This window comes from Herpailurus yagouaroundi, unplaced genomic scaffold (genome assembly GCF_014898765.1).
Source record: "Herpailurus yagouaroundi ecotype Mexico unplaced genomic scaffold, PumYag 184, whole genome shotgun sequence".
Lineage (NCBI taxonomy): Eukaryota > Metazoa > Chordata > Mammalia > Carnivora > Felidae > Herpailurus > Herpailurus yagouaroundi.
Genome location: NW_024412415.1, coordinates 20,255,943 through 20,270,498, shown reverse-complemented (window position 1 = coordinate 20,270,498; position 14,556 = coordinate 20,255,943). Strand labels below are relative to the sequence as shown.

General features: G+C 38.3%; 1 protein-coding gene across 6 annotated transcripts in view; it reads right to left on the bottom strand.

Annotated features, from left to right (window-relative positions):
* The window catches only part of UNC13C (unc-13 homolog C), a 613,180-nt gene that overhangs the window by 22,838 nt on the left and 575,786 nt on the right, over positions 1 to 14,556 (bottom strand). For 3 of the 6 annotated variants that reach the window (XM_040492731.1, XM_040492734.1, XM_040492732.1), the window contains one exon: positions 4,073 to 4,090. The exons of the other annotated variants lie outside the window; for them this stretch is intronic. In XM_040492731.1, coding sequence (XP_040348665.1) covers positions 4,073 to 4,090 — 18 coding nt within the window. The remainder of the gene's footprint in view (positions 1 to 4,072; positions 4,091 to 14,556) is intronic. 6 annotated transcript variants of the gene reach the window in all.

The window sequence follows — 14,556 nt, the reverse complement described above, 5'->3', positions numbered from 1 at the left end:
ATATTTATTTATTATGAGAGAGAGAGAGATTGTGAACAGGGGAGGGGCAGAAAGAGAATCCTAAGCAGGCTCTGCACTGTCAGTGCAGAGCCCAGCATGGGGCTCCATCCCATGACCACAAGATCATGACCTGAGCCGAAATCAAGGGTCAGACACTTAATTGACTGAGCTACACAGGCACCACCCCCGCCCCCTGCCAACTGTCATCTTCATTAATTTTTAAATGTACGTTTCTAGTCCTTATCCTGATCTTTCAGCTGAACTCCTTTGCCAATTGTCTAATGAATCTCCTGTTTGATGTTTTCTGCCTCACTTAACCTCATTAAATCCAAAAATTAATTTAAGGTGTTCTCACACCTCTCCAGCTGGCAACCTGTCCATTTCCAACCAACCTTGATAACACCATTCTTCCTTCCACCCAAGCTGAAATCATTGATAACCGTATGGAACTTTCCTTCTGCTTTATTTGCTGATCCTAATAATAACTAAATGTTGTGCATTATTCTTCAAACGGTTTGTTTGATTCACTTTCTACTTTGACTTTCTACTCTGTTAGTTTAGGACCTTATCACCATATCTAGATAGCTATGTCACCTTCCACGATGTCACTTTGTTTTCATGTACTTCAATTATATTTTGTACAACTTAGTAGGACTAAGCTTCTCCAGATAAGGATTCCATCCTGTTACTCTTCTCCTCTTACAATCAAGGGCTCTTGGTGCTTTGACAGGAGATTCTAGATTCCCTAGGTAACTCTTGGCCTTAGAAATTCTGCCTTCATTAATTATAATCAAATTTCTCTCTCACCACACCCTGCAATATCCCTTTTCACAAGCCTTTATTCCATGTATTCGAGTACTACCCCCTCCAAGCTCTGCCACCCCTCCACAGCTTCCCCGTCAGTCCAGTCTATGTTGCTCAATGTCACTTGGAGCCACTTCTGCATTTTTATTTATACTGCCCATTTTGGTGATTAACAATATTCTGCCTCATCCTATATTCCTGTGTTTTCTCCTACCAAACTTTATTTCATCATGAAGTTACACCAATATTAAAATAGTTTCAACTATAATTGTCTAAAATGTTTGACAATATCCACTATTGAAAAGCAGGATAACTGATGTAAAAAAAAAATATTTGGAAAGTAAGTTTTGGAGATGCAACATTGTTACGATGCAGTGTGCGTACAAGATAAGACCTCAGTCTCTGAGCCATATTACCTGGATTTGCATGCAGCCTCCACCACCTATTAGCTGGGTGACCTTGGGCAAGTTACTTAATCTCTCTGTGCTTTAATTACCTCATTTGTAAAACAGAAATAATAGCAGCACTTGCCTCATTCAAATGTTGTAAAGATTCAATGTGTTATTACCTGTAAGAGACTTAACAAAAGTATGTGGCATATACGAAGTCCTTCCTATTATTGTGGTTGTTTCTTAAAATATTACACTAGTCATCTCCATTTTCTTTTTTTTTAATTTTTTTTAAATTTTTTATTTATATATGAAATTTATTGTCAAATTGGTTTCCATACAACACCCAGTGCTCATCCCAAAAGGTGCCCTCCTCAATACCCATCACCCACCCTCTCTTCCCTCCCACCCCCCATCAACCCTTAGTTTGTTCTCAGTTCTCAACAGTCTCTTATGCTTTGGCTCTCTCCCACTCTAACCTCTTTTTTTTTTTTTCCTTCCCCTCCCCCATGGGTTCCTGTTAAGTTTCTCAGGATCCACATAAGGTCATCTCCATTTTCTATGAACCTATTGTACAGAATTACATTTATATGTGTGTGTATATCTATATCATCTATATCTATATCTATATCTATATCTATATCTATATCTATCTATATCTATATCTATATCTACATAAAGATGTATATGACTAAAGATGTTAATGGCAACATTTTTATAATGGTTAAAAAATTAGATACAACCTATATGTTTATAAATTGTAAAATAGCAAATGAATCATATTTTATTATGAAATATGAAGCCACACTAAAAGAGGGAAAGAAATCTATGTATAAGTCATGAAAATATGTGTATGAGAAATAGCCTAACAGGATGCACATTATTCAATTATGCGGGGGGAGTGGGGGAAGAAAGTAGAATGTAAGTTTCATATGCGTATGATTTAAAGTCTTGGAGAATAAACATACAAGTACCCATGATAGGACTGGAAACTTTCATATTACCTGATTTGTTTTTAGTGAGTATCTACCACTTGTTAATTAAAATGTTTCCATATATAAAAAGAACCAGAAGCTTAGAGTAGGAAAATGTACATGATGAGTTCAGTTCACAGACTTAGAATCCTGTGCTTTCCCTAACAATGAGAGTACACACTTTGCAGACATGGCTGTCATTTTGACCAGGACATTGTCTACCCCACCAAGCAGATATCATGAACAAATTGCTGAATGCAGCCTGTGAGCAAGTAATTGAACAGTGTTGAGAGGAAAGTTAGTAATATGCATTGATGGGTAGACAGACCCGTGTTCACAGTGATCCGGTAATAGATACCTGGATGACAGCAGAAGACAGAGCTCACTTCCTCACAGTAATCAGTCAAGAATGCTCACCCAGCAGAATATTCTCAAGCAGCAGTAAAAGCCATTAAAAAATCAGCTTTGTTAGGTATAACAGTGCACAGACCCAAAAGATGACCACAGTTACCAAGAGTAGCTCACAGGATGAAGGTTCATTTCATATTGAAGACTTTATTGCAGGCCAAAAATGGAAGAAATAGAGACTAGTGTTGAAATAGTAAAACATAACTTCACCATTACTTTGGAGCAGCTACACCGCAGGAGGCGTGCCTACACAAATTAACTCCTCTGCAGAGAAGGCAACAAGAGTTGGTAATACATGGCCCTGACCTTTTCATCAAGAAGTGGTCTAATCTAATGTAGTGCAGCAAGGATAATATAACAAGACAGAAGGAAATGTAATGGACAGAATAAATAACATTTGTCAGAAGAGAAACAGAGAATACATATGGTTCCACTTTGAGCAGATAGAGTGAACACAAGGAACTTAATGCAAGAACACCCATGTGACTTCTCTCCTCCTTGTCTTCTTCTTTTTTTTTCTTTTTTGCTTTTTTTTTTTAATTTTTTTTTTAACATTTATTTATTTTTGGGACAGAGAGAGACAGAGCATGAACGGGGGAGGGGCAGAGAGAGAGGGAGCCACAGAATTGGAAACAGGCTCCAGGCTCTGAGCCATCAGCCCAGAGCCCGACGCGGGGCTCGAACTCACGGACCGCGAGATCGTGACCTGGCTGAAGTCGGATGCTTAACCGACTGCGCCACCCAGGCGCCCCTCTTTTTTGCTTATTGATCATTACACAGCACTAAATAAAACTTTGAAATCTGGAATATGTAAAAACTGGGTTACTGTACAGATTTTAAAAATAATAATTTCTTCATTTGGTAATAATTAATATGTAAAACCTGCCAGTCTTCTAGATGTTACTGCATTCCCTACCTTCAGATAAGTGGAATAAAATATTAACATAAATAACTGTATTTGAAGATACTATTTTGGTAATCTGAATGATTTGGGTTTGAATCCTAGCTGCGGCATTTATTAGCTGTGGTCGTGGCAATCATTTTACCACCTCTGAAACTTAGTTTATCTGTGGAAGTCAAGTAATCACATATATTTTATAATACTAGGAGGATAAAAGGTAACCTAACTGAATTCACTGTCTACCAAGTATTAGGTGCTATTGAACGTTAATTCCTCTATATTCTTTCATTTTAATTTGGGTGAGATGACCTATTTAATTTTTGTTGTAAAAATTCATATTTAAAGCAAAAAACATGAGTTGTTATAAAGGCAAATATAGTAAAACCTTGGTTTACGAGCATAATTTGTTCCAGAAACATGCTTGTAATCCAAAGCACTTGAATATCAAAGTGAATTTCCCAATAAGAAATAATGGAAACTCAGATGATTCATTCTACAACCCAAAAATATTCATATAAAAATGATTACAATACTGTAATACAAAATAATAAAGAGAATACAAATAAAGGTAAATAAACAAGTTAATCTGCACTTACCTTTGAAAACCTTTGTGACTGGTGTGAGGGAGACAAGAGAGAGGAGGGTTATTGTGTAGGATGACTTTCACTATCACTGCAGAATCACTGCTATCTATTGGCTCAATGGAATCTTTTCTGCATGGGGGCCATTATATACACTCACATGGATGTTGACTACAGCACAGTATTAATAAACTCTTGTCATACACTGTATCTAATTTAAGAGGCAATAAAGGCAGCAGAAGAAAGGGTCTATCTATATCTGCAGGCAGTCTGACCCATAACAAAGCAAAGCATTCCTAAGCTTACTCTTTGGTGGAAAAGTGAAGGATTGTCTGTAGGTGCTTTGGGGTGACAAAAAATATACTAGTGCCAGTTGAGGGCACCTTCCAACATACTGAAAAATCACTGATTTCTGCCAAATACCATGACCTGAGACCAAGCATCTAAGCATGGGAGACAATCACCCGTAATCTCACAGAGAGTGAAAGAAGAACCATTAGCTCAGTTGTGATCGTGTGATGTTCGGTGTCATGTACTACTCGTATTGCAAGACTTCTCTCATTTATCAAATTAAAATTTATTCGAAATATAGCTCCTCCTGTGGAACATGTACAGAATAAATTACTCTCAATCCAAGATTTTACTATATCTGGAATATATTGATTTTATTTTAGCTTTAACTTAAGCCTTAGATTTGTTGAAGCAGTATTAAACATCTACTCTTCGGTAATACTTATTTTCTTGCAGAAATTATGAACTTCGTCTGACAAGTGAAGATAATTTTTTTCTAAAGAAGGGAGAATACGTATTTTTGAGGGGATTTTAAATTTTGAAGTAAACACACATAAAACTACCAAATCAGCTCTTTGCCTGAAGCTATCAGGAAAAAAAACAAAAAGCAAAGGGCCTCAGAAATAATTCCCCCAAACTGTATTCTTTACAATTATATCATTCTAAAAACTTTGTAAGTTCAAACAATGCTGAGGAACTCCCAGGCTGTGTACAACATTAAAAATTATCTTTCTAAAGAAAACATTAAATCTGACTCTGATAAAGGGCAAGCATGCATGGAGAAACACAGATAAGAGACAGTGTTCTGGAGTGTAAATACTGGCTTCTAGTAATTTCCATGGCTCAGTACATCCCTATGCCCTGTGGTTTGGTTCCAACTTGAGACTTGCCAGCATTCTTATAATTCATTCCCATTTTTGTTTAAACTATTTAGGATTAGATCTCTGTCAGAGCCAACCACTGGTTGCATTCACAATGCAAAATTTGCCATAAAACTGGATACCACTGCCCTAAAAATCCATCCATTCATCCATCCAGGATCTGAGGCTGAAGTCAAATGCCATGTTCTTCATGAGGCCCTCCCTGACCCCTCCACCAGGAAAGTCTCTCCTCTTACACAACTTCATTTATAATTCTTTTAAAGTTTTTAATATTTTTAAAGTTATTTACATACAAAACGCTTATATTTCCAATTCAGTAAACTATAAACTTTCTAAAGACAAAGGACTTTAATAGATTCTACTCTAAAACTGCTATGCCTTCCCCAGTGCATGAACTTATTAGGGGCTGAGTAATGGAATACAGAGAAGGTGCAAGAACACAGGGTCTGGAGTCAGATGCCAGAGCAATCCAGCTCCTAACTCAGGGTGTGATTCTTGAGTATTTCCTTAATCTCTCCATCCTTGGTTCCTTATATGAAAAAATGGGACAGTAATAGTATTAACTTCATAGTGTTATTTCAAAGGTTGAACAGTGTAAAGCACTTAGTAGTGTGCCTAGCACATAATAAATGCTAGTGGCTAACATCTCTAAAGTTCAGTCTCTCCAAAAGCATATGCATTCAGAACTCTGGGTCTAGGTAAGGCATTTTAGTAAAGTTTACTTTTTTTTTTTTTAAATTAAAGCTGACAAAATGACAAGAGCGACTCTCTAGGTTCCCCCGATTGTTGATGAGATTCCTAAGGTAATTCCTATGGTAATATTTGAGTGACACGCAAAGTTGGACATGAGCTACTGACTGAATACGGAGCACACACATTCTTAAATTTGTAAACAGATTCTTTCAAATTATAATGTCTCTTGTGAACACTTGCAAAACTTTATAAGGTTTGTCATAAGGTATTCTCATTCTGAATAAAACTCTAAGCCTTAAATCCTTGCTCAAATCTGTGTTGAAAAGCAAGATGGTTCAACCACACTGTGTGAGAGAGAATCAGAGAAATATAATCTGCTGCATTTTCTGTTACAGTACCCCATAACTATAGAATATATTTGCTTAATAAATGTACTTTTTATAGTAGAATAAAATTTTAAAAAATCTCAGAACAGGGGAAACAGGTAGCCCAGCAATGACATGCAATGGTCTTATAGGCAGATGCCGTTTGCTTTCCAAAGAAGAGAGAGACCAAACTCTGCCCATGGTATGGCAACCAGCTCTGGTTTATTCTCCCTATCTCCAAAAACTCATTATTAGCAGTTTCAGGCAACAGTGATCCACTGTCCATGAATAATGTTTACACTCAGCAGAAATGTTCTTGAATTTTGCCCCTTAATCAGGGGAAAGAGAAGGAGCTTGTTGCTTGCAAAGTATTTAAGCCTTGGAGTTACATGGGTCAGACGAGTTCCTGCCTTGTTCTAGCTGCATCCTAACTGATTGAAACTGGCATTGAGTCATTCATTTATTTTTTCATTCAGGAATCTATCAAACATTTACTGGGCATCTATATCTTAGACACTAAAAGTGGTTTAAGTCTGTGATTCCCACCCCTCACGTTGTACATTAGAAACATCTGGGGACTTATAAAGCATAGATATGGACTTCATTCCAAGCCAGTAGAATCTTTGGGGTAGAGATCCAGCATTTGTATTTTTTAAAAGTTCTACAGGTGGTTTAGGTTTGCCAAGGTTGGGAACTACAGGTATAGCAGCTCCTAAGTGAGGCACACAAACCTTTGTAGGAGCTCATAGGCTCAAGGAGAAATGGAAAAGTAGACAGGCACTCACAAACTAGTGGTATTTTTATGATGACAGGCAAGATAGGGGACTTGGGGAACACAAAAGAGGACACTTCACTGAGACTAGGTGTAAACTGGCTCAAAGAGGGAAGGCTTCCTCTAGCATCTGGTTCAGAAGCTGAACCTTGAGGCCCAATTTCAGTGATTCTACTCTGTACCATTCAGCTGCCCTTCCTCCAACAGTGACTCCTCTTAGATCTCAATCATCTAATTCAGCCTAAGGATGGAATATGATGTCTTCCTGACAGGCACTGGAGGCAGATTGTTTGACTCTTCCTTTGGAATCTCTGTTGACCTGAGTCTCTGTGACCTGTCTCATGGCCTCCCCCTCCAGCTTCACTACCCAGCAGGTGTTGTGACCTGTGTCTCAGGCAGTGAATCCTAACCCATGCCAAGTTTCCCTGCTGATGCAGCATCTTTTGAAGGACATTACTCATCTCAACATAGAGAAAAAAAGCTGTTTTAGATTTAGCAACTCATTGTCTTCCAGGACATTGCTGCCATAGGACTGCCCTGTGTTGGCACTGGAAGAGGAGGTATTGAATGAGAAGCAATGTGTTCTAAGGAGGGCTTTAAAGATGAAATATCAGAGAGAACTCTTCCCTCACAGGAATGGCTTCTTATTTTCTGGAATCAAGATTTGCAACTAGAGCTTCCAGAGAATCAGAGAGTCAGGGGAACCCCTTAAGGATAGAGATAGTAGTGATTCCAAAAGATTTATACTGCCCGAGTCAAAGTGTCTACAAGAAAATCTGGGCCTAAATCTGGAGGTGATGCAGCTGTGACTTTTTTTCTTGTTTAAAAATTAATACAATTTCAAACTTGTAGTTGCTTTTCTTGAAAAATAATTGAAAACATTCTACTACTCATGTTAGGCGCATGGTTAAATACAGTGTAGCCTAACTATGTGATGGGAAACTATGCATTCTTTAACACTTTTACTTTTAGAGATGTTTAAAGAACACATGAAAGTATTATATAATATCGGAAAAAATCAGACCACATTATAATATACCATATGGTGTATACAATGCCAGGACATTGATGACAATGGGGGCTGGCCAGTCCAGTGTAGGATCAAGACAAAGCCAACTCCATAAAGACATGGGCAGGGCTCCAGGTCTCAGATAAATAAGCTGAGAGGGTTAAAGCATCAGAAGTAGATCAAAGGTCTGGAAATCTGGGTGTGAACCTCTGTGGCCAGGGGAGACCATAGTACCTATTTAGAATAAGTAGGAATGAGCACTTAGATTTGGTAATAAAGACAGTGGAAATGCTGTATTCAGGAAGTCAGAGAAAAGTCGTGCTCAGGAGTGAGCTTTCAAGAGGTTTATTTAAACAGAAAAGTCCTTTGTACCTTTACCATCTGTGTGTGAAAGAGTTTGGAGTAGCAATGTCTACAGATAAGGACTGGAATATTAGCAACAAAAGTATTTTCTGTAAATGGCTAGAAAAGAGTGCAATGCTACAAACAGGATTTTGACAGCAGTGTAACTTTGGAATGATAAACAACCTGATAAGCATCTCTTAATACATATAATAAGTATGTTCTTCCAAAATTTCCAGTAAAGCAGTTTTCTGAATATGAAATATTTTTCTCATTAAAAATTCAAGATTCTATTCCTATATGATAAAAAAATTATCACTAACAGAATTCTGGGGAGATGGCTGAAATAGTGACAGTCTAATTTTGGGGTCTTCCTAAATACACAAAAGACATAAGGGGAACTACTCACTGAAATCAAATACCTAAGAAAAGTATTTACCATGAAACAGGTGCCAAGGTAGCCCTATAAACTCCTACATATGAGGATGGATGCAGGAGGCACCACCAACAGCCATGAGGCCTTTGAATAACTGGAGATGGGGACATCTGACAGACTTGAGAATGAGAAAACCCCAATACAGCCAGCAGGTACTTACTGGAAGGTCCTGAGGGCCAACTTGAGATAGCAACTGGAATTTGGAGGGGATTTGCCCAATCTGAGAACAGGTGAGTACATGAGGAACAGAGTAAGGACCTAAGGGTAGGAGCAACCTAGCCCCATGCACCCTCCACACTGCTTCTACCTGTTCTTTGGCCTAAGGAATAGAACTGAAGTCCAGCCTTGCCTCTGGACCCAGTGGCCAATTTACAGGAATATAGGAGGATATGCTGAATCACCTGCTACATCCTCAATCAAGAAAATCCAGACTGGGAGATTCTACAATCTAGCAATCCATATTCTTCAAAAGATAAATTGTAAAGGCAAGAAAGAGATGGAGGAGGAACTCATAAATTAAAGGGATTTAAAAGCCATCAAATTAAAAGGAATGCCAAGATGAAACTCTAATGTCTAAAGATACTCTTCAGTATAAACTATAAAGACATGCAAGGGAATCAATTACAAAAATGAGGACAGTGGTTCCTTTGGAAGGATGATGGGTGTGTAATTGACACAGAGCATATGGAGAAGCTTCTGCAGTGTCTGGAAAGTTCTCTTTGTTGATTTTTTTTTCCAATCCTAGCCAAGAGATTGATTGATTGATTGATTGATTGATTGATTTTAATTTACATCCAAGTTACTTAACATAGAGTACAACGATGATTCAAGGGTTCATTCCTTAATGCCCCTTACCCATTTAGCCCATCCCCCTCCCACAAACCCTCCAGTAACCCTCTGTTCTCCATATTTAAGAGTCTCTTATGTTTTGTCCCCCTTCCTGTTTTTATATCATTTTTGATTCCCTTCCCTTGTGTTCACCTGTTCTGTGTCTTAAAGTCCTCATGAGTGAAGTAATATGATATTTGTCTTTGACTAATTTCACTTAGCATAAAACCCTCTAGTTCCATCCATATAGTTGCAAATGGCAAGATTTCATTCTTTTTGATTGCCAAGTAATACCCTGTTGTGTGTGTGTGTGTGTGTGTGTGTGTGTGTGTGTGTACCACATCTTCTTTATCCATTCTTCCATTGATGGACATTTAGGCTCTTTCCATACTTTGGCTATTGTTGATAATGCTGCTATGAACATGGGGGTGCATGTGTCCCTTCAAAACAGCACACCTGTATCCCTTGGATAAATGCCTAGTAGTGCAATTGCTGGGTCGTAGGGTAGTTCTTAGTTTTTTGAGGAACCTCCATAATGTTTTCCAGAGTGGCTGCTACAGCTTGCCTTGCCACCAACAATGCAAAAGAGATCCTCTTTCTCCGCATCCTTGCCAACATCTGTTGTTGCCTGAGTTGTTAATGTTAGCCATTCTGACAGCTGTGAGGTGGTATCTCATTGTGATTTTGATTTGTATTTCCCTGATAATGGGTGATATTGAGCATTTTTTCATGTGTCGGTTGGCCATCTGGATGTCTTCCTTGGAGAAGTGTCTATTCATGTCTTTTGCCCATTTCTTCACTGGATTATTTGTTTTTTGGGTGTTATGTTTGATAGGTTCTTATAGATTTTGGATACTAACCCTTTATCTGATACGTCACTTGAAAATATCTTCTCCCATTCTGTCGGTTGCCTTTTAGTTTTGCTGATTGTTTCCTTCACTATACAGAAGTTTTTTATTTTGATGAGGTCCCAGTAGTTCATTTTTGCTTTTGTTTCCCTTGCCTCTGGAGACGTGTTGAGTAAGAAGTTGCTGCGGCCAAGATCAGAGGTTTTTGCCTCCTTTCTCCTCGAGGATTTTGATGGCTTCCTGTCTTACATTGAGGTCTCTCATCCATTTTGAGTTTATTTTTGTGTATGGTGTAAGAAAGTGGTCCAGGTTAATTTTCTGCATGTCGCTGTCCAGTTTTCCCAGCACCACTTGCTGAAGAGACTGTCTTTATTCCAATGGATATTCTTTTCTGCTTTGTCAAAAATTAGGTGGCCCTACATTTGTGGGTCCATTTCTGGGTTTTCTACTCTGTTTCATTGATCTCAATGTCTGTTCTTGTGCCAGTACCATACTGTCTTGGTGATTACAACTTTGTAGTACAGCTTGAAGTCTGGAATTGTAATGCCTCCTGCTTTGGTTTTCTTTTTCAAGATTGCTTTGGCTATTCAGGGTCTTTTCTGGTTCCATACAAATTTTAGGATTGTTTGTTCTAGCTCTGTGAAGAATGCTGGTGTTATTTTGATAGGGATTGCGTTGAATATGTAGATTGCTTTTGCATTGACATTTTGACATTTTGACAATATTTGTTCTTCTATCCCGGAGCATGGAGTCTTTTTCCATTTTTTGTGTGTCTTCTTCATTTTCTTTCAAAAGCTCTCTATAGTTTCAATGTACAGATTTTTCACCTCTCTGGTTAGATTTATTCCTAGGTATTTTATGGTTTTTTATGTAATTGTAAATGGGATTGATTCCTTGATTTCTCTTTCTGTTGCTTCATTGTTGGTGTATAGGAATGCAACTGATTTCTGTGTGTTGATTTTATATCCTGCAAGTTTGCTGAATTCATGAATCAGTTCTAGCAGTTTTTTGGTAGAATCTTAAGGGTTTTCCATATAGAGTATCACGTCATTTGCGAAGAGTGAAAGTTTGACCTCCTCCTGGCTGACTTGGATGCCTTTTATTTCTTTGTGTTGTCTGATTGCTGAAGCTAAGACTTCCAACACTATGTTGAATTAACAGTGGCAAGAGTGGACATCCCTGTCTTGTTCCTGACCTAAGTGGGAAAGCTCTCAGTTTTTCCCTCTGTGTTGATTTTGATTTTGTCTTTATATTTTTTATGAAGTTCTTTATATCTATTTTACAGTTAGAAGGTAAAAAAATACCTAAAAACCATGAGATCCATTGATAATACATCTAAAAATAAAAACATTAAAATACTCACTTGACATTAGAATGATGGTGCCCACTTAACCTATATTCTTAGTGTCTCATTTCTATGAGATTGCTTTGGGATGGTAGGAGTCTCTTCCTACTCTTAACCTCCTTATTCTTTTTTTTTAAATTTTTTTTTCAACGTTTATTTATTTTTGGGACAGAGAGAGACAGAATGAACGGGGGAGGGGCAGAGAGAGAGGGAGACACAGAATCGGAAACAGGCTCCAGGCTCTGAGCCATCAGCCCAGAGCCTGACGCGGGGCTCGAACTCACGGACCGCGAGATCGTGACCTGGCTGAAGTCGGACGCTCAACCGACTGCGCCACCCAGGCGCCCCTTAACCTCCTTATTCTTAACCTTCTCCCTTTCAGCCTGGTGAAATTAATCTATTCTTGTAAAAAACTAGAAACATTTGTGTTTATTATTCTGAATAGTGTGTTAAAGAGCTATTATGATAATTAAGGTGTTTAGAAAGAAAGCTATCTCCTATATTTCTAGGCTGCAAAGCTCCATGGAAACCACTTAGAGCTTTGCTTTCTTTGGATGCTTTCTTGGTCCTTTGAAGGCAGTGAAGAAGCTGATCTCTTCTCAATAGCTGTTAATTGATGGAAAAAGGGTTTCCTATTGAGTCTAAGCCAGGGTGAACCAGTGACAGAAGATGCTAGTGAGGAGGGCAGAAATAGAAGAGTGGGGGGCTGACTAGGGGATCACAAGAAGAGTGAAGTGGGGGGGGGAGTGTACAAGTCAGTCCTTTTGTTCTTCTCAGGTGGGACAGTGGGAGGGGGATGACTAGAAATCACTGTGATAGATTGTAAAGACTAGGCCATTCTCACCTTCACTCTTTCCTTGCCTTTTTCTACTTCCACTTCTTCATTTTCAGGGGGATCAGGTCTTAGTTGAATGGTGGAGGCCCAAGGCTGACACCTGGGTGATTTGTTAAATTCAACAGCACTGATAAAACTCCTTTAGGGAGTAGAGGTAGGAGGGAAGTGAGATGAATCTCTGGATTATTTTCCTGTTGACCTAGTCAATGAATGTCAAAGTTAATTTTTATGAGTAGCCTGTAGGAGACACTGATGCAAATAAGACTGTTGCTACACCACTTTGCCTGCTTTTTGTCTTTGTTTTCTTCCTGTCCTGTAATGATCTGCTAGTCCTGGGTGTGGACTATCCAGTAATTTTGTGTGTGGCCAGTTCTCCCAGGAGATTTTCTTCTTGATGTCAGAAACCCAATTATACTATCCTTTGGATTTTCTGTAACATCTAGCAGGGTTCCTGGCATAGAAATCATCAAATATGCTTGTCACTTATTTGACTGATTTTACTCCTATCCATTGCATGACATGCCAGGTGTTCTTTGGAATTGAAGAATTAATTGCTAGAAAGAAAGCAGTAGTTTAATCTAATCTAACCTATTAGAGAATAGATTACTTGACAGTAGGGGCTGAAGTATTCAATGCTGTGTCACCAACATCTAGTATAGTGCTTGATCCATGATAAAAACTTAGCTTACATCAGTCCCAAGAATGAATAAATGATCAAACTATGAATTCTCTTAAGTTATAAAATAGATGATTTTTTAAGAGAAAAAATGCTTCTTTTATATAATAGATAAAAACGTGATTAGATGTTCCATAACTCAGTTTATTTTATTGTTTATCAATAAACACCTGAAAAAATAAGCCACCAAAAAAGTGAATTGTAGTGAGTATTCAGATGTTATAATTACTCTGCCTTCAGCAATATGAAAGTACTATATGGAAAAGAAATGTAAAGGGCCTTCTATTATGTAATGTCATCTACCTGAGCTCTCCAAATAGACCTTTTGCTCCAGCCTATCTGGCTTGTTGCCTCTTACCCTGAACATAGCCTGCTTGTTACTATCTCTTTGCCTTTGGTGATACCATTTTGTGTTCATAGAAGATCCCCTTTTCTTCTCTAAATCATAGGCTTCCATGAATATCCCTCCCTAGACTTTGCTTTACTACACAGTGTTCCCTGGATAACAACTCTATTCTTTTGGGATTTAGAGAGACTTCACTCTAACAAGACCAAGGAACAGTCCGGGGCTTGCTATGTTCCCACACTAATATGTGCTACTTTGAAATGACACTCTTCTAGTCCCATGCTTACCTACTATGCTCTGGTGAATTAAGACTACTTTGAAATAGGAATGGTACCCATTATTCTTTTTGGCTAAAGCACTTAGTAGAACAAGGGGTTAATAAATGACCATATGCTTGCTAGGTTACACCTATGAAATCTGTTTTTAAAAACAAAAATAATCACTCAAGGGGCACCTGGGTGGCTCAGTCAGTTAAGCATCTGATTTTGGCTCAGGTCATAATCTCATGGCTTGTGGGTTCAAGCCCCATGTTGGGCTCTGTGCTGACAGCTCAGAGCCTGCTTCAGATTCTGTGGCTCGGTCTCTCTCTGCCCTTCCCCCACTCATACTCTGTCTCTCAAAAATAAATGAACAGTAAAATTTTTTTTTAAAAAATCAATCATGTTAAAAGCTTAGGAGGAAGTTAATCTTTTCAGTGTCTTTAATTTAAATAGTATAGCTAATTGTTGTTCTCTTCAGATTTATTTGCAATGGTTAGGGATAGGCAAGAAAGAAAGAATGAGAAGACCGTATTTTTCCTTACTCTATAGGTAAGACTCAGGAAGAAAAGACC